Source organism: Fundulus heteroclitus, chromosome 13, assembly GCF_011125445.2.
Source record: "Fundulus heteroclitus isolate FHET01 chromosome 13, MU-UCD_Fhet_4.1, whole genome shotgun sequence".
Classification (NCBI taxonomy): Eukaryota; Metazoa; Chordata; class Actinopteri; order Cyprinodontiformes; family Fundulidae; genus Fundulus; species Fundulus heteroclitus.
Genome location: NC_046373.1, coordinates 13,209,537 through 13,233,196, shown reverse-complemented (window position 1 = coordinate 13,233,196; position 23,660 = coordinate 13,209,537). Strand labels below are relative to the sequence as shown.

Genomic DNA, 23,660 nt, shown 5'->3' with positions numbered 1-23,660 from the left:
GTTCTCACAATCGCCGTTCTTCTTACTATACAGAGCCGAACATGAGTCTGCACTCATTAATGCTGTTATTGTTCAGCGGTTTAAGTCGATTAGGGAAAGGGCCACCCAGTTTGAGAAACGCCTACCTGCGGGGGTTAAACTGCAGTTATTTAACCAATATGCTGCTTAAAAATGCATCTAAACAGAGAAACAAAAGGAGTACTAGGATGTGACGCAGGTCATTTTTAAACCTTTGGTTCCCAGTGCTGACAATGACGCGTGTTTAATTAGCAAAGCAGAACATTATGAACCTCCTTCATCCCTGCCTGCCAAACTTCCTGTCAAATTATAATTACCTTCTTCCTTTTAAGATTCGGGTCGAATAAAGAATGCAGTCTGATCTCTGAAACACTAAGCAGCCCGCAGCATAATAACCCGTGACTCTTATTGTGCCTACTCCAGTAATAATCAGATTAGTGCCGTTCATATATAGGCTGGCCTGGTTTAGGGTGCAGAGAAAGTAACGCAGCTTCAACATTGTGCCCAAATGGAAATAAATGCTGTGTTTAGGGAAAAATTAAGCAATTATGCTCTAAACGTCGAGGCATACAGTAGCTGCAGGTTGTTGGATCAGTGCTGCCCTCCGTTGGCCACTTGGGAACATAAACATCTTAATGCAATTCAGTAATGTTTAATTTACTTTAGTGTTTTTTTTTTGCACCGTCCTATAACCATACAAGAAATAATCACACGTTAATTTCTGGTAGCTATAGCTTACAGATAATCAAAACCCTTTATTATAAAAAGTGAATATTGCGTAAATACCAATGCATTTTATACTCTGTAGCACAGTTGTACAGCAAACTATAAGGACATGCTACATCTGCTTCTTTTAAGCCAAACCTGAACCACAGAAAACATCTTACCTGGACTAAGGACAAAAAAAAAAAAAAAGACTGGACTGTGGCTCAATGGTCCTAAGACTACTTTAGATGCAGAAACGCATGTCTGTGTACAGCAGATTATTCACATCCAGTATTTGACGCTTTTGCATGAGCGACCATCAGTCCTGCAGGGTTGTGATGGAGACGATGAGCCATGTCCATGCTCCACAATCCTTTCAAGGTTGCAGGTTCTATTTTTCCTTCCACTCAACTTTCCAATTACATCCACAAAGCCAATTTTCTCTACCATGACCTTTTTTTTTTCAATAGCTGCTGGACCACTGTCAAGTCTTCCCCGTTGTTGCATCAGGCATAATATAATGCTTCTGCTGCTATTGGCCTTTAGGTTTTCCTGTTTTCATTTGCAGCAAGCTATAAACATAAATTTCCCTTTAATCAAATAATTGAAATAAATTTACATTCCAAATATATTCTAATTTACTGAGATGCACCTCTATAGTCTAGGATGTGGTGGTGCAATGAGTCTACAGTCACCTGGATGCCTGGTTTGGTTTTAGTCCGTTCCTGATGAGCTGCTAAAAAAAAAGTCTCCCTGTCTACCGTCGCCGCGCTAGCAACCTGCTTAACTCACCTAAAATACAGAAGTGAAGATGAAAGGTTATGAATCAAACTTGCAAGAACAAGAGTTTTACACAAGTTACGCCTTTTAATTGTTTGTTTTTTTTTCACAGAATTGTTTTACAAAAATGAAAAATAAAATTGTACCTAGCTATTGCATTTCATGCTGGCAATTTAGACTACATGCAAAACAACAAGAACATTGATAATTATACTGTACAAAAAGATAACGGGAGAGTTACGAGGGCCAAAATCAAAGTTTTATTTGCTCCCGACTCGCGAGACATTAACCAGGGAAAACCTCCCGAGAGGAGCGGGCTGTGAGAAAGTGGATAAAGAAGGCGGAGTGACGGTTCTCTGCTCTACAGACCAGAGGAGGAACGGTGTGGAAGCGTAACGTCGCGTGCGGACGCCCAAAACACAATCAAATACACTCACCTGGGCATAAATACACTGCTAGTCTATACGGTGTGAAGCCCTTACAAAAGGAAAGCCGTGCTTCAACAATGTGAGAGATAACACAACAGAGAAATGAAATCATTAAACCTTATCTGAGAAATATGGCTTCAAGTAATGCAACCAAACACGGAGGGAAAACGAGGCTACAGCTAACCAAAAAATGTCACAAACACAGAGATTTTTCCCACTTCACTTCAACATGAAGAGGGGGGGAATCAGAAAAGCTTTCCTGTTCCTTTAAAGTTGGGATCCGTTACGGTAGAAAGAATGAAAAATTAGGCTGCTGTGTGGTTTCCATGGGGACAAACAGTCTGGGATCTGGTCGACATGCATGCATTTTTGTTTACACTACCTGTCCCTCCTAAGTCACACCTGGCAGATTCATGGTGCACATTAGCCTCAGGAGGACCATCGTGGACCGATGCAGGTGACCAAATTTATAAATCAATCAATTCTTGCAGCCAAGAAGAAACAGAAACCAGGCAGACGCCCTCAGTCTTTATATTTACACGTATGTTGTTGTTTTTTTTTTTATGTGATGTCAGAGACAAGAGTACAAAAAGGAAACGTGAGAGAGAGGTTGGAATAAAATGTCATTTTTGATTGGAGTCTAACAGCGTCCCTTTGGTTTTCAATCCAGTGGTATAAATTTATTAGAAAACACGAGTTTCGTTGCAACTTCTCAGGTCCCTCGTTTCAAATCTGCGGTGCTTTCAAATCAAGATGTCGGAGAATCCCTCGGTGGAGTCGATGTCTGTCGGCGTCAGCCGGGCCGGCGAGCGCGTTGCTGTGAACGGTTCCGGGTCGGGCTCAGTCGGTGCTGACCTGCGTGACCTGCGCATCGGTCGTCTGGTTGGCGGACTGGATGAACATGGGCTGGGTCAGTTCCTGTCCCGCTGGCATCGTCACCTGCTGAATCTGATACAGCTGCTGTGGAAGGGAACGAGGCGGGAAGACATCAGGACCGCAACTTAATCTCGTCTTATTCTTCATTTCAAGCAGTTTCTGGTCCAAATATGCCACCAGGATTCCAACAATTTGTCTTTTTTCCCCCCCCAAACTAAATTAAAAAAATGTCCACACCTATCCAGACTTTTATAAGCTTCAAAACAAATAATCTATTAGACTTTAAGAGCATCTACTGTATCCAGAATATATAACCTTACAGATTTGTGTGTACATTTAGCCCCTAGGGGCGCTAGACCTACAACTTCCAGGTTTAGTGCCCCTGAAGGCCACAGGTAACACTGCACTGTCGCAAAATTACGCCGTATATTGACCTGGAAAATCCTTTAATACATCTCAAATTAAGCTAACACTTGGGTCAAAACTTACACGGAGCTACTTTAAACTTCACCAGCTCTAGGTTGAGAGGCGATAAAAAACTTAAGAGCTCAGGTGATTTAATAGCGTTGTTACCTGTCCGTCGGTAAACTGGTTGAATTGCTGCTGTCCTTGCTGCACCTCGGTCTGTGTGATCTGAAAACACGAGAGAATATCAATAAATGTGCCGTTAGCTTCACTTTAGACTTAGACTTAGACAACTTTGTCATTTTGTATGCACAGAGTGCGCACAGAACGAAATTTCGTTGCATACAGCTTGTAAATTACAGTAAATTAAATTACAGTATAAGGTGCAGCAGTGATTTAAAAGTAAACAATTTAAATGTAGACAATGCAGGAGAAGTCACAGTGTACAGGTGAGTATTTTTTAAAACTATTTGTATGTGCAGAATTGATTGTTCAAAAGGCATTTGTGCAAGAATGCATTTAGAAACTAAGAGTTCGGCACATTTTTAATGCTAGATAGAGATGCAGTGATGCAAATGTGCAAATGTGTGTTTTAATCTCACAGCCTTGTTGTGTACAGTTCAAGTAAGACAGCTTACATGCACGCGTACTCGGCACCGGATGTCTCGTTGAGTTTTGGCTTTTATTGAGGCAGCTGAACCATTCATGTGGATATACAGACAGTTTCAAGAACTTTAGAAAAGGAACCTTGATGCAAAGGTTTCTAATTTTTGTGTTTTTTTTTTAAATCAAATTTCTAATGCGGTCAAAAATCTAAATAGTCTCAAATACAGGCTTGCACATTATATTAATGTTTGGTTAAATGTTCTTTGGCAAACCACTTGTTTTTTAAGCCATCAACAAATTTCTGGCATTTTTCTTCTGACGTATGAATTTGTCACAAATTGTTCTTCATTTATTAGATTCAGCTGATCACGGAGCTCTAAGATTCATAACTGGATAGTTTGTCATCGCTGTCTCTGCACGGTTTTGTATTGGTCTGTTCTGGTTTTCTTTTCCTCTGCATTCGTTCTCTTACATGTCACCTAAAACACACCAGTTATCAGCCTACGACTCCAGCACATCCATAGTGAGGAAAAACGGCCTCTGGGAGGATTTTATTTATTACTTGCAGCAACATCAAACTTCTTGCTGCTGTTCTTATAGATTTATTTCTTACTTTATTATTTTAAACATTGTGACGCTGTATTTTAGTAATTCTTGTATTGTTGTTCTGTGTGAGCTTTTAAATATGTGCCAATTGGTCTCTAATGTGAACACGTGTCTCAATGAGACTACTTGTTAAAATAAAAAGGTATGATAATAATAAAAAGGAGAACTGGTGGAGATAAAATAGTTGGTTTCCTGGCATGCACCTGGTTTTTGAGCATAGTCTACACATTTTCCCCCGGGCTGAGGTTGTAGCAGCTGCTGAACCTTAATGTTAGGCTGCTTTATCTAGACTAAAACTGCTTTCAAACTATATTTGGGATGATTGTCCTTCTAGAATATCCACTAAGTTTTAAGCATCTAGCAAAAAATTAAGAGACAGCCTTCTGTTTACATTACTTCACCCTCTTAGTACTGCTGGGAGCTAATTTGTCTCCCCCCATGATTCTGCCTCCACCGTGCTTCACAGTTGCTACAATGTAAAAAGTTTATGTGACTTGCCTACAAGGCAAAACAACCAATTTAAATAAGCTAAATCAATACCACTAAGAGTGGTCAAATGTGCGGCCACAATTGAACAAGGATCTTGTATTTGTCAACAAAAAGTCTGTTGCTTTTCTGCAAATTGCTATGGGGCGTTTTGTTTATTCAGTGGTGAGGGTGCATGTATAAATTTGAATCTTTATGCATAATATTTTACACAGTTTGGATTTAAGAAAATCGAAGTTAATTCAAAATTGTGCATCTATTTGTTGTTTATATCATTAATAAAAGTTAATTGTTGCATCATCATGCCCTACCAGAAAAAAAGAGTTCAAATGTATTTGAAGTGCACAAAGTTACTAAGACATTGATGTCAATAATGAGTGGATGTAGCCTATTGAAGAGCGCCGTACATGAGGCCATTATGGTTGACTTTTACCTGCTGCGTGTTTGCCAGAGTCTGAATCTGTCCCTGGACCACCTGCGCTCCAGAGACTGGCTGGGCTAGCCGGATGTACTGTAGCTGGCCGGTGTTTAGCTGCACCTACAGCGAACGGCCACCAGAGGGAGACAGACTTTGGTTTAGAACAGAGGTCATTCACACAGGAAGGGCACAGCCATTTTCCTATTCTGGACTCCAGTGTATTATATAGCTCAGTGGTTTTAACAGCTGGAGTGCTAATCGCCCGCTGTTAAAACGAGTCGCTTTGAAGCCACCGGCCGCCATATTGGTACTCCCTATTTTCCCCCAGTAACTAGGGAATATGTGCGCTACAGCATCGAATAACGAGGATTTTCTCATGTTCAGGGGGGGCTTAAAACTTTTAAAATGTCAAATGCCATATACTTTTATGTTATGTTCTAAAACCTTTAAATACTGAGAAAGTCATGTGCTGAAATATTTTGCTTTTTATTCATTTAAATATACATATATAACATTTATAAATATATAAATAACAATATACAAAAACATATATTTACATATATGTATACATATATACATGTACAAATATTTATATATACATATACTTAATATGAATAACATGTCAAATATTTCAGCACCTAATATCCTAGTAGTTGATAGTGTTAGTACATCCACTGACTGTAGAATTACCTATGAAACGTTTTCCCACAGCCAGAAAACTGCTTGTTGTTGCAACCAAATCCTGTGGGATTCTGTGAGAGTAGGGAGTAGCAAGATGGCGGCCAGTGGCTTGAGTTTTTTGGCTAAATCAGCACTCCAGTGTATATATAGCTCAGTAATTAAAACCCAAACCACCTTCTATCAGCTCCCCTTGTCCTTATCGGGTCGCTAGCGGCCTCTTACCGGGATTTGCTGAATCTCTCCTGTGTTGGTGATGATCTGCTGCATGACCTGCATGGTCTGGCCTTGTGCCTGAGCGGTCTGAGCCTGACCCTGGGCTGCGGCGGCTTGAACGATCTGCACCTGCTGGCCCTCGCCCACCTGCATGGCGACGGGCGCGCTCTAGTGGAGAGAAGGGGAGCGAGCAGAGAGAGAAGCAAAGACAAAACGCATGCATTACCACTAAATATCCAGAAATCTTCAAAAATCGACAAATCTAAATAAGCAAAAGGAGTGGGGGGGATTAGGTGACATGGCAGGTTTAAAGTGCTATCTTTCTCCTGTGTCTGTCACAGGATCCTGCAGAGGCCATCTGATCTCGTCAGGCACTGAGCCCTGGAGGCTTCGGCCAGCTACGGGGGATGCAGCGTGCAGCGGCTTCAAGCGGTCAGCAAACGTTGTGATAATTGCACATATAAAAGCGGCGTGTGTTTACCGTGATGGGTGTGCCTTGTGATTGCACCTGCACCTGCTGTAACTGCTGCATGGTGGCACCTTGCAACATCTGATGGCCGACAGAACAGGATGAGAAGATGAGAGAAAGACACACAGTGAGCGGGGCAGCGACTGCAGCAACACACACACACACACAACGTAAGCATGGGTATGCATAGAAAGCCTCGAGATTTAGAATGAGAAATAAAAGCTGCAGGGCAATAAAAGAAAAAATAACCAACATTTAAGGCAGGTTTAGGATATATTTTAGATACATGAAAGTAAGACAGTGAAAGGGGATCAAACGGAAAGCGATAAAGAAGCTCAAATGATTTGAAATTAGAATAAAGGTCAGCGGAGCTTGAGCAAGATTAAAAGTTGGAAATACAGACGCCTCTATCATATTGTGTAATTTCAGGCGTTTTACAAAACTAGCGGAAAACAAAGAATTTCTTTCACGTCTGCTAAAAACACCAACAGTGCTGAAGATCACTGGATACTTAGTGCAAATCAAATTCAGCTAAAAAAAATCTGCCGCGTCTCTTTTTGTGCGACTCGTCGCTGCCTCAGGGCTGATGGCGATCCAGAGAATAAACAAGTCTGGGAAGAAGAGACTCAGATTAATTAATGATCAGGTTTCTGAAACCGGCACCTTCCGTGCATTTCCAGGAACGTTAAAGAGAAGCTGGAGGAAAGACGGCAGGAGAGCCAGCAGGTGACGGGACAGCTGCTCAGAACTCTTTGTCACCGTTATTTTAGCGATATTGGTGTGCACCAGAAATCTGGTCTTCCTGACGTTCAGAAAGTTGTTCCTGAACTCAGAACTCATAGATTATAATCTGTGAAGGCATTTTGGGCGAGCTGCCGTTCAGATCTTCACTCCTACGTTCAGTCTTCCTCCTGAGGATGTCCTCGTGCCGTGAAGTCCACGCTGAGTTTGTTCTGACTTGGAAGGAGAGAAAATCTGGCTGTAATTGTTTTTTTTGGTCTCATTTAAATAAAAGATTTAAAAAAAACACGGGTTTTGGTTGTTTCTACGCGTGCCGCCGTAATCTGTAGAGGAGTCTCTGTTTCACAGGACTCTCCTGAAGGAGAGACTTTCAATCTCAGTGAGTTTTGGCGAATCCTCTGAATTACACAATGATTTCGAAGTTAGGTTTGTTGCCGTCTGCATAACATCTCCTTTTGCCAGATCTGTTGGTCGTAAGTCACGACGGGTGAAGATGAAACTCATTTCATTCCAGTCAACAGCAAAGCGACGTGAACATAATCTTGTTAGTAATTTTTCAACAAGACGTGCGGCAGCAATAACAATGAATCGAGATATTTCCTCAACCAGCACAAAATTCTTTTTCACTTTCTACCTTTACAGTACATCCAAAGATGATACGCTCTGGAATAAGAAGGGATCCAACCCGTTTTCCCTTTTAAACCTCCTTCTAGGGTGTGGAAGCTCTTACTGAGGGAGGAAGACTCATAATTAGCCATTTTCTGTATTGGTGAGGTGTGTCTGATGGGGCAGAGATGTAGGAAGCTGTCAGTGGTTCATTCAGGCAGAGAGCCAGCGGAAAACAGAACGGCTGAACGGAGAGCGAAAAAGTTATGGTTTTATTCTTTCTGAGCTTTTAACCCTTGCTCGCTATGAAGAGGCTGGATCCGGATATGTTCTTTAGGAAATCTCAGGATCAAAAAAGGATCAGTATTTGTAAACAACGAAATGCTGGTCAAGATTCTCAGTCATCCAGGTCATGGTCATTCCAAAAAAAGGTCTTATCTAAGCCATTACAAGGCCTTTGTTTGGGCAGTAGTATAAAGCTTGATGCTCTACATTACTCCAGACATTTTGAATTGAGAAAGCTTCCTGGAGAGGAAGCGAAACGTCTTCAACTACGGAAAACAAGTCCAGTTGCTTTGTTTTTTTACTTTTTTTCGAGTAAACAACGAAAATAACGGAAATCCCATTACTTGCTAATGTAAGATGCAAAAGTTTAAATGTTGGTATTATATTCTCTTAGATGATGCTTCTAGAAGAGAACAGATAAGCAGCTAAAAAAAAATTGTATCCTCAAGTCAAAAGTTTAGAAAAAGCTGGACTACAAAACTCTGATTGGTGCATCTCTAAACACAACCTTCACCTTCAAAAAGGAACGAACGCCGACGAAAACACTCGTGCACAGATGCCTCACAGATTACGTCCTCCTGTTCAAAGACCCCCCCCCCCATCAAAGCCCCGCCCACTAAACGTCCGTGGACTGAGTCTCCATCGAGTGTCGAAGTGTGACCGGCGACTGCAGCGGCAGCAGGACTGAGAATCACACGAGGCCTAAACTAGTAGGACAGCGCAGCTGAAGGCAGTCTGCTGAAGCAGCGTGGAGCAGCACAGCTTCATCACACGCAGAGACCAAAGCAGAGAGAAAAGGGGGGCGAGAGCAGAAAAACAGGCAGGGAATGAATATTTAGGCAGAGAAACAACTGGATGACTGATAAATTATCTCGCCGGGTGGCGAGGCCACGGTGAGCCTGAGGAAGAATGTATCCTTGCCAATAGCCTTTGAGATACTGAATGCAGATTTTTTTTAAGCTTTGCGACAAGAACACTGACTTTTAAAGTCTCTGAGCTCATTTTGCCACATTGCCTTAGTAGAAAAAAAACACTTATTAACATGAGGCGCATGGTAAGAACTGAGGAGAATCATTTCCAGCCTAATGTGACTCCAGGCTCTGGTTTATTATTCACCAACTGTGTCGTCCTTTAGGTAAAGTAAGGATTCTCTTCCACACAAATCAGTATTTCTGCTGTTAAACGTTCTTTTTGGGAGAGAGGTCAGCGTGAATAACTAAAATAAAAACCATCAGATCACTGAGAAATGTACCGTGCCAGGATGTGCAAGAGCCTTTGAACTTTCACACATTTCGTTAAGTTGCAACTACTGTTTTTTTTTTTTTATTAGGATTTTATGCAATGGACCAAACCAAAGTGGAGAAAACTGTAGAGGGAAACTAAAACATGGTTTTAAGAGATTTCTTTACAGACAAAAAAATAAATCAGAAAAATTAGCATTTATGTTCAGCCCCCTTTAGTCTGACACCTCGAAATAAAAGCCGATACGAACATCTATTAGTTGTGAATGCGGCCGTTAAGGGAAAGTGGCAGAAATTAAATTTAGCCAACGAGGAACCAAAATATAGAAATTCCCTTTAACATAAAATATCACCGAATTAAAAAGCCATAAGTCTCTTTTTGAGTTTGAAACAAGCCATGCAGGGGACACGGCGAGCAAGTGGATGGTCAGATGAGACCAAACTGAACTATTTTCTGGCGTTTGCCAGAAAACTAACAATGCACTGGACCCTGAACAAAACCACTGTGAAGCATGGTGGTGGCAGTATCATGCTTTGATGGCCCTTTTCCTCAGATAGATGGAGCCAAGTAAGTAAGGAAAACCTGCCTGAGGCCTTCTAACAGGATGCAGACCGTAGACATACAGCCAGACCTACAATCAACTGGTTTGGATCAAAGCAAAATCTCGTGTTGAAGTGGCCTAGTCAAAGTCTGGAGCTAATACCAAACGAGAATCTATGGGGAGATTCTGACTGAGCTTCAGCTGTTTAGCAAAGAAAAACAGGGAAATACTTCAGTCTCTAATCTTGTAGAGCTTGTAGAGACGCGCGTGATAAAACTTGCAGCGGTAAAGCAAAAGCAAAAGGTGGTTATTAAAAGTGTTTAATCAGGGGGGGCTGAATATAAATGCATGCCACATTTTCTCTGATTTTTTGTCGTTGTTGTTGCACAAATCATTCCTCTCGTTTTGCTTTTTGCTTTTACAAATAAAAAAAAGAAAAAAGAAAAGAAATCCCAATAAATGACACTGCAAAAAGGGAACTAAAAGTAAGTAAAACCTTCTTGAAATGAGTGCATATTTCTTTGATTTGAGCAGGAAAATAAGATTATTTGCCAGTGGAATTAGTTTTTTCTACCCCTAAAATAAGACAATTAGACATCCTGCACTTGAAATAAGATGACGGAGATGAATTGTTCCCATTTTAAGTGCAAAAATCTTATTTCATTGGCAAATAATCTTAATTACCTGCTCAAATCAAAGAAAAATACACTAATTTCAAGAACATTTTACTCACTTTTAGTTCCTTATTTGCAGTTTATTAACATTTGTGGCTGTAACATGAAGCTCAAGTTATGAATACTTGAACTGAGAGACACTAAAATCAACTCATGATGCTGGATGATTGTCTTTCACGTGGAGGAGGAGTGCGTGACAAACCCTGCAGAAAAAGCTGGTGGGACGGTGAGCTTTGAGTGTACCTGTCCTTGCTGCGGCTGCGTGATGATGATCTGTCCGGGCTGGATGGTCGTAGCCGTCTGCGCTCCCGCCTGCTGACCCTGCTGCGTGCCTTGCACCTGCACAGCTCCAGGCTGCTGGGCCAAGGTGAAGTAGTACTGCACCGGCTCTGCGGGAGCTACCGACTGACGCATCTCCTCCTGCGGATGTCACACACACACACACCACTGAATCAGTCCACTACATCTCCATGAATTATTTTTGCAAGTGTAATGTTAGAGTGGAGCAGGGCTGATGAATAACTAATGGGAGGTAGCTGAGGAAGGGTAACGTAATCTAGAGGTCAGAGCCGGTGCAGGCATCAAACAAAGTAATATAATTTAGGTGTTTGGAAACCAACCTGATGGAAAAAACATGCATATAATTCACTTTGTTACCATCCTTATTGAACCATTAATAATCCAATTACTGTATAATGTCAGGAACAGTCCACCCTCTCTGCCGTCCCTCTTGTTAAGGCCGGTTTTCAGCACTGAAAACCGTCATTACATTTATCGATGATTAATAAAAACCCACTGACCCCGTTTTATAAGAGAGTGATGAGCAGGGCTTCGTCAGGATGCCGTTCCTCCGCCCCCAGGAGTGTAAACATCCCTCTCCCAGCTCCATGACAACACAGCTGAGAGTGTAGGATGTTTACATGCCTGGAGACGGTCCACTTGACAACAAATTTAAATATCTCACTTTTCCATCTGGCACACTGGAGCCCATCATTTGCTTGATCCAACCCTTGTGCGTCTTTAGATCCTGTTACATGCCCCGAAACGAACAGAATGCGCGACACTCACTAGTATTAATTAGTTTTATTTCTGGGGTCGGGGTCGGCAGTTTGTGGCAGTAAGAAGCTGCAAACATCCGACTGAAAGCCCTCGCTGTCAAAACCGCAGCTTCCAGTCAAGGATGTTTACAGCACCGCGGTGCCGACGCAGGAGCGACTGGCTCCTCTAGACGAGGGAACCTGCACTGCAAAAATGGAGCTAAAAATAAGTAAAATGTTCTTAAAATTAGCGTATTTTTCCTTGATTTGAGCAGGTAAAGAAGATGATCTGCCAATAGAATAAGATTTTTGCACTTAAAATAGGAACGATTCATCTCCCTCATCTTATTTCAAGTGCAGTATATCTAACTATGTTATTTTAGGGATCAAAATACTCATTCCATTGGCAGATAAAATTAGTTTTTTTGTCATAGATTTGAGCAGGTAAATAAGATTAAGAACATTTTACTTATTTTTAGATCCGTTTTTGCAGTGATGGATGTGTAATGAGTAGGAGGATCCAGTCTATGGTTGACGGCGTAGTTAAACATAGCTGAGATCTTACCTGGATCACTGTCAGCTAGAAGAAAACTAAGACATCTGACATTTTCCCGCCTGTTTATGAAGCCGATAATCTTTTGCACTGCTACAGATACTGTTACTACCGTTTGTTATAATTATGAGCGTTTTAACGTCGGCCAGTGACTGGACTCTGGCGATTTCAGATTTACTGCGCTTCACCTGTGACTAGCTGGTATGAAACTCAACAATCGGATCCGTTTCCACTCTCAGTGAACGCGCCACAGTTGAGAGCTACCAGGTCTCGGTAAGAATCAACACTCTTCAGTGTGGAAGTAGTTTCAGATTCAGAGCTAAAAGCCCCAAATTCATCCTAAAGTAATCTTTTAATTATGCCAACCTTTACCTTCTGAGTGGTGACAGTAATGTTTTGGATTAATTGTTCAGCCCTAGTAGCAGTGATGGCCAGGAGGCCTTCCAGCCTCAACAACTTGGAGTTCAAAGGTAAAAATCACAAAATAGCAACAGAAATGTTGCCAAAAGCCAGTCCACTCATTATTTAGAAGGGTATACATAAACCTAGACGTGCTATTTTTCATAAAAATATTAGTAAAAACTTATTTGTTTTCCTAATTTATAGCTTTAAAGTGTTTTCTTATCTTTTGAGAGCTGCCTCTCATTTCCTATCAGAAACCAAGTTTTTAGTTAAATGGAAATAATTTCAATCTAAATGCGCCAGGGGTGTGAATAATTATCGTCCAAACGATCGCTAGTTTCACCGTCGTCTTTAAAATAAAGTCAGAGACACTTATTAAATCAAACGTGCATGTTTCATGTCATGTTGAGAAAAGTCTGCTGTTCATTGAGGCCACGAGAGACAGTCAGACCTTCTGTAGACTGATGCTGGATTTCAGAATATCAGCAGTACGGCTGCATATTGTATCAAGATATCAATTTTCTAAAGAACTGCTTTGAATTCAGCAATTGTGGGCAAATATTTCCCAAGTGCTCAGCCTGCATGGCACCGTAACATTCAGCCTGTTGGATGGAGCCTCCCTGCAGAAGATGCCTGCCTGACAAAAGTTTACAGAGAGAGCTGAAACCACCGATAACAGGCAGAAGAGACAGTGCAGTCCAGATATTGCTGTTGCAATATTCATTTATTGCCACCGCCTAATTATCCGATATTGTGAGCCTTGATTGGTAAAACCTCAGGGTTGAGCTAAGGATGTAATTTCTCTGGAGAAAACACTGACTTGGTTAAGCCAAGCTTCAATCACCAAACAAGAAAACTTTAAAATTTCATCAGTTTTGCAATCAGTTTGTCTTTGTTTCAAGAGACTGTGATGTCACCCATGTGTAGAAACATTGGCTACTTTATGGCAAAAACAAATACTATATCCTCCAATATTTTAGTTCTTAAAGATAAAAATCGGAAATGGTTCAAATCTCTATTGGCAGGAAAATCCAGATAACGGAGCTCAGATAGGTTTTTGTTTTCATGCGGTGTACATTAATGTCACGTTTTATTATCGTTTCTACTTTTAATATGTTCCTTTTTCTTAATGTATTTACCCTTAGATTTAGTAGAGGATATATTGGCATATACGCTCTATAAGGTAAAGGGGTCACAGAAATCTTGGATGCAAACTGATTTCCAACAAAAAAGACTTAGAAGTTGACATTTTCTCAATCTTTCTCTATTTGTTTATAGATTAATAATAAGAAAAAACATTAAAAGACGCATTGCTGAGTTGAATTATGTGTGCCAACAGTCTTCTGAACAACCCTGTGTTTCCTCTCTGAGCGCCTTCCTACCTGCCGTTTAGGGGGCTTCAGGTCGTCCCGCGGCACGATGTCAATCAGGAAGTCGAACTGGTCGAACTTTGTTATCGCCATTGCGATGTCGTTCCTCTGTTGAAAACAAGAGACACAGAAGGCCGAGCTTAATTACCCTAAATCTATATATGCACAACTCCTATATATAAACATGCCTCATGGTCCGAGCTCATCTCTCCCAAAATAAAACGGCGCCGTTATCAGCAGCGGTGAAACGGTGCCGTTTGCTGGAATAGCTGATGTAAAGGTGCAAGTGTAAATACTAAGTATTTAAACAGGGTTCCTAAAGCATAAGGCAAGTTAAATTCAAGACTTTTTAAGACCTTTTAATGCCACTTGAAATAAAAAGTTAAGACCAACTTCACGATAAACAAGATAAACCTGGTTGAGACAACTTCACCCAAATGATTATTTTAACATAAACCATTACTTTCTGGCTCAAGTAGACATGTTAAAGATTTTGAAAAACAATCCATATAGGAAGAAAGCTAAAAAACACACAAATTACAGATATATTTTTAACAACTACTGAACTGAATTCACAAACTTTGTTTTGTTCCCTACTAAAATAAACTATAAATCAGTGCCAATTCTTTTTCGCAGCTATGGTCCGGCCGCAACAATTTTTATTGGTTCCGCTATCGGGACGGAACCAATAATGGTTACATTGAGCCGTTCGGTAAATTTAAAAAATATATATAATTGTATCAATTATTTTACTGTTTGGTAAGGATTACAAAAATAAAATCCTATTTATGACCTGGTAACAATTTTAAGACCTAAGAAAGACTGATTTAAAGACATTTTAATGCCAATTAAGGCCTTAGTTTTATATTACAGAATTCAATGCCTTTTAAGACTTTTTAAGGATCCGCAGGAACCCAGTTAAATTCATATTACGTTTTTTTTTATTAATTAGTCAATATGGAAGAAAAACTAAATTGTTAAAGCTTCAATTAGCAAATGTTGGTTGCATTTTTTTTTTGTTGCACACTGCAACAGCAAAAAGGAATGCAGTTTGGTTTGTAAATGTTTTACCAGCATTATTTAAATATTACATCACACAGTCAAAGTCTTTTCCCCCCTCAAACACTAGCCTTTGATACTGATAAAAAAAAGAAAAAAATCTGTGAGAACAAATACGACAAAAACAAATAAATAACGACGGTTAGCGTGGATTGAAATTAGCATTTAGTGAATGAAAGCCAACGGGTGACTAGAGCGCCGCTGCCAGAAATGCGTCTGATAAGGAGGAAAGAACAGGGATGACATTTTCCTCCCGGCCACACGCTCTGCCTCCATACCCTTTTCCCTTCCTACATCCACGGCGGTGTGTTATCTCGGTGGAATTTTCCACAGGATATTGGCTGTCAGGACCCCCCCCATTGTGGCCTTCCTTGTAATACAGCCTATTTATAGCACCTTGATTAATATCTGGTAACATCGGGTCACATCTACACTTGCTCTATTGATGGGTGTTGTTATGGTGACCCAGTTGGCGTGGCCTCTCTCTGCACACCAGGAACCGGCGTATGCGTGAGTAAATGGAGGGCAGTGCTTTTTCCACCCAGTTGAGCCACAGAAAAATGACTGAGTGACATGGCGCTAATGTCTGGTGTTCATGAGAAAATTAACATGTAAACTATGACAGATAAGACTTTTGGAGGTGGATTTCAACTGGAAGTAGACTGTGTGGAGGGAAAATTAAATAACGCACCACTTTCAAAGTTAGTTTAAAAAGTTGCATTTCTATTCACTCCGTCTGAATCAGTGTTTTACCACCTTCAGACTGAAATGTTTGCCGCTTTCTTCACTAAATAGAGCTCGCCTGCGAGCATAATTTGTCCTCTTGGATCTAGGTTTGGACTTTGACTGGGCCAGTCTAACAACTGAATACGCTTAAAGCCATCTAGAACCGTCCCGTCGTGTCTCTGCACTGCAAAAACGGAACTAGAAATAAGTAAAATATTCTTTAAATGAGTGTATTTGTCCTTGATTTGAGCAGGTAAATAAGATGCTTTGCCAATGGAATAAGATTTTTGCACTTAAAATACGAACAATTCATCTCCATCTGCTTATTTTAAGAGCAGGATGTCTAATTATCTTATTTTAGGGGACAAAATACTCACTCCGTTGGCAGATAATCTTATTTACCTGCTCAAATCAAGGATTAAAACACTAACTTTAAGAACATTTTACTTATTTTTAGATCCGTTTTTGCAGTGTGGTTGGATGTTTAATGCTCTGCTGGAAGCAGGCTCAGGTATTCTGCAGCTTTTCTTGCAGGACTATCTTGTATTGATCTGAATCTTCCCATCTAGTCAGACCAGCTTTCCTGTTCCCGTTGAAGAATAAGCCTCCCACCAGGGCGATGCTACCATGTTTCACGGTGAGGTTGACGCTTTCAATGTGACGTCAGGTGTTGGTTTTCTACCACATCAGGTTTTTGTTGTAGGCCTTTTGTCTGATCTGACTAAAACTCATTAGTCTGGCAGCGCCATATCTTGTTGTTTGCGTTTCTATTTCCACTAATGTTCTCTAACAAACATCTGAAGCCTTCACTGAGTGTCTGTACATTGGGAATGGGAATAAAATACACACAGTTGAACTCAGTTCAACCTAATTAGGTGACTTTTTAGTTGCCCTGGAGTTTATTGAAGGCATCAGGTTAAAGAAGGCTGAACATAAATTCATACCACATTCTCCAGATCTTTACGTTTCACATGTCACTTCACAATTAGTGAAGACTGTGTGTCGCTCCAACACAATTACATTAAAGTTTGGGGCCGTAACCAGACAAGACACAGAAAAGAACAGGAAGCAATACTTTTAAAAAGTGCTATAAATAAATAAAAAATACTTTAAGAGCAACTAAAGTGCCAGAAATTGCATTTTCTTTAGTTTATCCTTCTTCTGCTTTTAATTTCCTAGAAATACGTCCACTGGCTAATCCATCAGACGGAAATAAATACATATATTAGAGGTCAGAGCTTCCAAATCCTGTACAAGTTTCCCCTCTTGGCATTCAGGCGAGAAGCTCTCCTTTCTTAATTCTCTTGTTTTTATGTTAGAAAGTTTTCATAGAGCAGAGCAGGAAGAATGAGTTACCATCTTTGCGCTTTTAGTATCAATGGAGGAACTAAAGAGAGACATTGTCCTTAAGGGGGAATCGTTAAGGAGCTTATTCCAGGGACAAAGACAAAGGCACTTAGTGAACAGAAGGCGACAAACAAAAGATCTTAAAGCGATGAAAAGGTTTTAAAAAGGTAAGAAAAGTTAGAGAAGTCAAAAAGTTAGTTGGTTAGGACTAAAACTTTTAAGGCTCTGGTTATCAAACGTCACAGAGGGGAAAAAAGTGAAAGCGGGAGAGACGCCGCTGAGCTGTGCCTCCGACCTGTAGCGTCCGCCTCTTGTTGTCCTCGGTGTGGATCCACGCTCTCAGGGTGAGCTCCGTGATGAAGATCTGAGCGGCTTTGGCAAACAGGACCGGAGCCTCGGCGCTGATCATCTGCAGAGAGGACAGCGTCATACCTGATTAAAACAAGCCTGCACAAGGCGCCGTCAACGACTCCAAACCGAGGCAGAAAATCCATCATACTCACAGATAATTAAAACGGTGGCAGGTCTTTTATATTAATATACGATTCTCTCCAAGTCCATAATGCTTTGTAAACACAAGTGTCAATAATAACGTGAAGTTTGTCTCATTAAAGCTGCGAGATCCGTTCTAACGGATTGCTACTTATTCAAATTTGAGCGAGCCAGTAAAACCAAACCAATTGACATCAGCATAAAGCTTTAATGTGCATTACAGGCTATAAGAAACACACTCCCTGCATAAACGCAGTGAAAGCTGCTGAGCCAGAGCAGACAGAAGGGTCTCTCCCAGATATGTTAGCGATCTGCTGATCTCTTTACCGCTTTAAGCTCCTGCTTTACTAAGCGCATAGGACGGCAGCCTTGACACGGCACATTTAGAGCACACGCAGGTTTCCTAAGCTTTCTGCAGGACACCAAACCTGCTGTTATGGGAGCAAAATCCTCCTCCCACCATGAGGCACGGCTGAGAGGAGTAGAGTCTCTCTGAGGGGACGTGCACGGCTTTAAGCCGGCCCTAACCAGGGCAGATCTGAGAATCGGGTAAATGTTTCTAGAGTAGTAGACTGTAGGAACTGTTTTAGATCTCTTGTAGCCACTGAAGGAAGTTTGGGCTTTTTTTAAAGACTTTAATTCACCCGTTCAACCATTTCCTATTGCCGCTTAATCCTAGCAGGGTCGTGGGATGCTGCGTCTACCTCCAGCTGTCGATGTGTGAGACGCAGGGTACATTCAGGACAGGTCGTCACTTAAGGGCTGCTCCGTATTAATAAAAGCCGCTGATACCGATGCTAAAAAATTTTACTGAGGGTTTTGAACATGATTAGCCACATTTGGGCCCCTTTTCTTTCTTTACCATAATGTCGTCCCCTTGCTATTCTCTGTGAGCTTCAGTATCTCAGCCTTTTTAAATTATACATCAGCCGTGGTCGATTAAGAGCAGTGAGGGTCCATTTCCTGTAGTTAGCCAAAAATATGATCGATGTGCAGAGACTGAGTCCGTGACACTTGGGATATAATATCCTACAGAATATTGAGCCTAAGCAGACATGTGCAGCCGCACAGACTGATACTGCAATGGAGAGCGGGATCTGATTATATTATGCAGATCTTTTTTTTTTTTTTTTTAAGAGTGCACAATGAGAGCGCCGCAGCGTGGCCGGTCTGTTTAACACCTCTTACACCCACTGGACCAGTCATAGTCGAGTCCACAGAGACAACACACATCCCAGGACTGCGTTATGCCAGGAGTTGGTGGCTATAAGTGTGAGTTTTCATGCAGGACAAACCAAAAACAAGGACTCTGTCTGTGTTATATTTATTTTGGCTGCTTCAGATGACTTAATGAAGCCCTAAATTCCCTGAATGCACAACAACAACAAAAAAAACCTACCCATGACTACCTATACAGGAGAAAAGCAGAATGCAGCTCAGCGTTTAATGGGTCTGTATTGCAGATGCAGTGATCAAACTCTGCCAGGCCAAAACGGACCTGCTGGGTCTGATTTTTTTCTTTTAGCATAAAAAAAAGGGGAAACATCAGAATCAGATGTGTGCTTTGCTCACAGCCTGCAGACATAAATATATAAAATATATAAAAACAGCAGTAAGTGCATGTTTATGCGTTTGCTTTTTTTTTGGGTTGCACGATCCTTGACAGACAACGTAGTTTTTAATCCATCAGAAGACGAAAACAATTAGAAGATTACTGCTGTTCATGTCTCAAATGGTGTGTCCCAAACCTTTTATCTTAATTTTAGTAAACTTAAAAAAAAAAAAAAAAAGGGTGCGTCAAAGTTTATGAATTGAAAATATTAGGAGTTCCTAGTATTATTACTATTAGTATTTAATTAATGAGGGAAGAAGATCTAATTCTTGAGTATCTGATCAACAATCAGATACTCAAGTAGTTGATTAAGGAAAAATTAGGCATTTCAGATCTCTGGCTGACTGATGCATTTAATTTCATTCAAAACCCGAAAACATTGCTACGATTAAAATATTGTTTTTATTATCCTATATTATTTAGTTTAAGCAGGACCTGTGATAATGATAAAAAAGTGTGTAGGTTGGATGGGGACGATGAGCCGAGATTAGGATACAGGTAAGCCTAACTTGTAAACAATAATAATAATAAAATAATTCTCAAAAGGGGATATAACAGCAGTTATAGGACACCTCTTTACCAAATATATAATAATAATTTGGAAGTCCAGTAAATTATAGTTATTTCCTAAAAACAACTATATCATCGTTTAGCTTCTCCTGTTACCTTGACGTCTTCATCCAGCTTCATGATTTTCTTGATTCGAGCCAAGGGCAGCTCCTGCACGCGGAAATCCTTCTGAAAGGCAGCGATAATCTTGGTTATATTACGCATCTTAGAACGGGCCGACCGCATAAAAAAAGGGCTGGAGTCGTGAGCGGTTTTAACCTACTATGGTCAGGTTCCTGATCTCCTCCATCACCCGGGGCCAAAAGGACTGCAGGGTCTGCTGGGCATCGCAGGGTCCAGCTCCAAACCCGTCTCCCGACATCTTCTACTTGGCTGCGTAGAGGGATGACGAGACGAGTGTGAGCAAATAATCATTGAGGAACACAAAACATATGCAAAGAATATGGAAAAAAAAAGATTAATTAAAGAACCGGTGACAACAGGCCAGAAACACAAGACGTGTCGGCCCAAGCTGCCAAGAGCTGCCCGGCTATATCGGCACATCTCATCGCCACCGCTAATCAAAATTTCAGGGTATCGTGAAGACGTCTATGATAAAAACGACGAGGAACCCGCAACCAGAGCAGCCTCATCAAAGCAGGCGATGCCTCTTTGAACTTTAGCACTCAACCGAAGCGCCTGAGCAAGCACGCACACTTCCTGTGCAATTACACGCAGCTTGTGACCTCAGCGGCAGGGATGACGCTAAACCTCTGATGTAAGAGTGTTTGGGGGGGGGGGGGAGAAAAAAAAGAAAAAAAAGACCAGTTTAAAGAAATCCAGATAAGAGAGAACGTCTTGATTCAGGCTCTCGCTTGAAGAAAGTCTTGATGAGGAGTGAGTTAGTTTGGGAGAGGATCCAGCAGGTTACTATGGAATGCCAGGAATCTGGTTTGGGAATGCTGGGCCCGCCTGTCTGAGCTTGTAGAGCCGAGAGAGTGTTGATCAGAGACACTCTCCCTTTTTCTCTTTAACCTCATGAAAAAAAAAAAAAAAAGACTGCTGAAGAGACGACTGAGGAGGTATTTAAGAGAGACAAGGGGTGTTTTAGAGGTTATAAAGGAGGGAAAGCGCCTTCAGTTCAGTAGTAATCCAGCTTTAAAAGACAAAGTGCCAGCAGCTTCAGACTATGGGAGACAGAGAGGGACACGGATGAAATGGAAATGCTGCCCAAGCAGGCGTTGTAGGACGGACGAGACAGAAAGGGGGGGACGGAGCGAAAGAGACAGAGGGACGTGACGCAACAGCGGACAGCCTGGGCGAGGGGTGACATAAGGATATTAGATCGCCGAGGATTAAAACATATCAACAATCCGCCAAAAGCAGAGAGATCATGATATTTTCTACGAGGCACAATCTGTTCGTCACTGGAGCAACTCAAGTGTTTCCCCTCTTTTAGCTGTGGGAATTAAGGTTTATGCGGTAAAAAAACGGGTTACTGGGCACGTCTGACGCTTTGCAGGAGGCAGTTCTGCAGAAAGAAACCCGGCTCGCCCAGCGGCTAACCGTGGGGTTTTTTACAAGCTGCGGCATGTGAAAGTCAAGAGCTTTATTTTGTTGGATTTAAGACAAATTACAAAAAAATAAATAAAAAATAACTCAACAGCTTCAAATTTTTATTTATGATCTGAATGTAACTGAAAAGTTAATGTTTTCTACCCCGGCATGAGAGGCCAGTCCTTTAGCGATACACGGGTTTCTAAGATAAGATAAGATAAGCTAGGCTTTATTGATCTCACAGTGGAGAAATTCACTTGTCAGACATCGGCTTAATAAACAAAAGAAGGTGCCAAAAGGAGGAAAAGGTGCATATATATATACAGTGTATCAAATTCTTTTTAAAAAGTTTATTATAGGTACTGATATCGCAGGTTTTAGCCAACTATGGAGGTTCCAGTTTTCAAATCAAAGCCTGTTTAATGTAAACTTTCACACAGACAGGTGGGGGATTACGCAACAAGCGCTTGACTAAACATACAGTTAATCACTGTGAACGGAAAAATTATTTATTTCATTAAAAAAAAAAAAAAAATTAAAAAGCAATGAACGCCTGAATTTACAAATCTGAGGCGGCTCATAACGAAAAGTAACAGCGTGGCATGTCTATTTGGATGCACTCGAGAGCGTGAAGACGTCGCTTTTATTGAATTTAGAAGACTTTGAGACATTGCAGGGATTTTCGAAAGGCAGAGTTAACATTTAGCTGGACGTCTGCGTCGACCGTCTTCACTTGTTACCAGCTTGGACAGGCCGCTTTTTAGCCACCAAAAGACGTACAAAACAGAAATAAAAAAGGTTATTCGGCTAAAGAAGTTAGGCGAGCATCTATTAAAAGAGATACGAAATCCTTCCAAACTAGGGTTTGGCGATATGGATTAAAAAATAAATCTCCGATTTTATCATACCAAATCCGATTAATCGATTTTTTCCTCCTTTTTGTTTCATAAAAAGAAATTAAAGAAATTATTTTAAAACCTTGCTTTTATGTAAAGCATTTCGTCAGGGAGTTGACCTGGATTCAAAGTGCAACTAAAAACAAGCTGTGAAACATGCGAAACAAGATGGCAGCCGTGCCATTATAAACAATGAAAATATAACACATTGAGCTAAGAACAGGCTTCACTGCACTTGTGAACTTCAAACTAAGTTAAAAAAAAAAGTAAATAAGTAAATTAAGTACCTCATATTATGGTAAAAAAAAGTTTCCACTTAACAATATTTTGACAATAATTTTGCCTAAACATATATTCAGCATCACATGCTGTTCTCTTCATGGAAACCCAATGAGTGTATTGGCAAAATAAAAATCCAGATTTTCCAAAAATGAAATCTTAAAGAATTGTAAATTCAAATTAATCGATTAAATCGATTTATCGCCCAGCCCTATTCCAAACAGGAGCAGCTCTATTCTGGGTCCAGCAAACAGCTCAACCTTCCTGACCCTCGGTATCCTCCTCCCAACTAAGACCCGCAGCAGCTTTGAAGCGGATCGTCTCTGCGTCGGCGTCGTTCTTCACTCTTACCTAAGCGTGGCCGGAAATAATATTTATACACTTATACATCACTGATTGAAAACGCGGGGCCCTTCGGCGGGTTGATGTCTGACAGGGAAGATGAGGCTCTCTGGCAGTCGTACAAGTTACTGAATAATAGAGAAAGCATTGCAGCATCCTCGTGGCAGCAATGCTTTCAGTTTTTGAACAGACAGTAGCCTAAATCAATAAGACAGAACGGCGGGTGAAGGGGGGGGAGGGGGGGGGGGGGGTTATATAAATCAATCGGGCCGCTTGAAGCTATGCATGCCAGGCTAGTGATTGACCTTGACAGTGTCTCCCCTTCCCTCTCTGACGCTCTAGTGTCCAGTTGCATTTCAAGGTTGATTGAAGACCTGCAGTCTACAGAACAATCCCAGCATTCCACGGGACAAGGATGACTAATGGGAATTGTAGTTTTTTGGTCATCCTCACAGCAAATGAACTTCCAAAAGGTTCTGTCACACGTTCTCAGTGCTCGTCTTTCTGCGCACGCCGGCCTGCGTTGCAGTCTTCCAGCTGATAGCCTGACAAGTAAGCCATTTGTTTAACGTTGAAGACGACCACCAGGCGGCCAACGACGACAACACACCGTGCCGCTAGACACGCGTCTTCTTTATTGGCCCTTTATTCCGCGTATG

At 41.1% G+C, this 23,660-nt stretch overlaps 1 protein-coding gene across 4 annotated transcripts; it reads right to left on the bottom strand.

Annotated features, from left to right (window-relative positions):
• Nucleotides 1-1,570: 1,570 nt before the first annotated feature.
• nfyc (nuclear transcription factor Y, gamma) lies at nt 1,571-20,357 on the bottom strand. 4 transcript variants are annotated; one of them, XM_036145134.1, is made up of 10 exons: nt 20,211-20,357; nt 20,045-20,116; nt 17,570-17,683; nt 14,155-14,250; nt 11,024-11,200; nt 6,704-6,772; nt 6,232-6,390; nt 5,344-5,448; nt 3,381-3,440; nt 1,571-2,891 (listed from the first exon to the last, which is right to left on the bottom strand). In XM_036145134.1, the coding sequence occupies exons 1-10, from the start codon at nt 20,307-20,309 to the stop codon at nt 2,772-2,774; spliced, it is 1,071 nt and encodes a 356-aa protein (XP_036001027.1). In that variant the 5' UTR covers nt 20,310-20,357; the 3' UTR covers nt 1,571-2,771. The 4 variants fall into 4 exon arrangements, with proteins under 4 accessions (XP_036001027.1, XP_036001028.1, XP_036001029.1 ...); XM_036145135.1 differs by having other exon boundaries at nt 20,045-20,113; XM_036145136.1 differs by lacking the exon at nt 6,704-6,772.
• Between the last annotated feature and the right edge of the window lie 3,303 nt (nt 20,358-23,660).

Excerpts from the sequence above, each read along its gene's own strand:
- nfyc (XM_036145134.1), bottom strand. The coding sequence starts at position 20,309 with ATGTCGGGAGACGGGTTTGGAGCTGGACCCTGCGATGCCCAGCAGACC. Across the intron at positions 5,449-6,231 it reads GAGAGATTCAGCAAATCCCG|GTGCAGCTAAACACCGGCCA; the intron begins GTAAGAGGCCGC and ends CGTTCGCTGTAG. Across the intron at positions 2,892-3,380 it reads ACCAGTTTACCGACGGACAG|CAGCTGTATCAGATTCAGCA; the intron begins GTAACAACGCTA and ends TCCCTTCCACAG.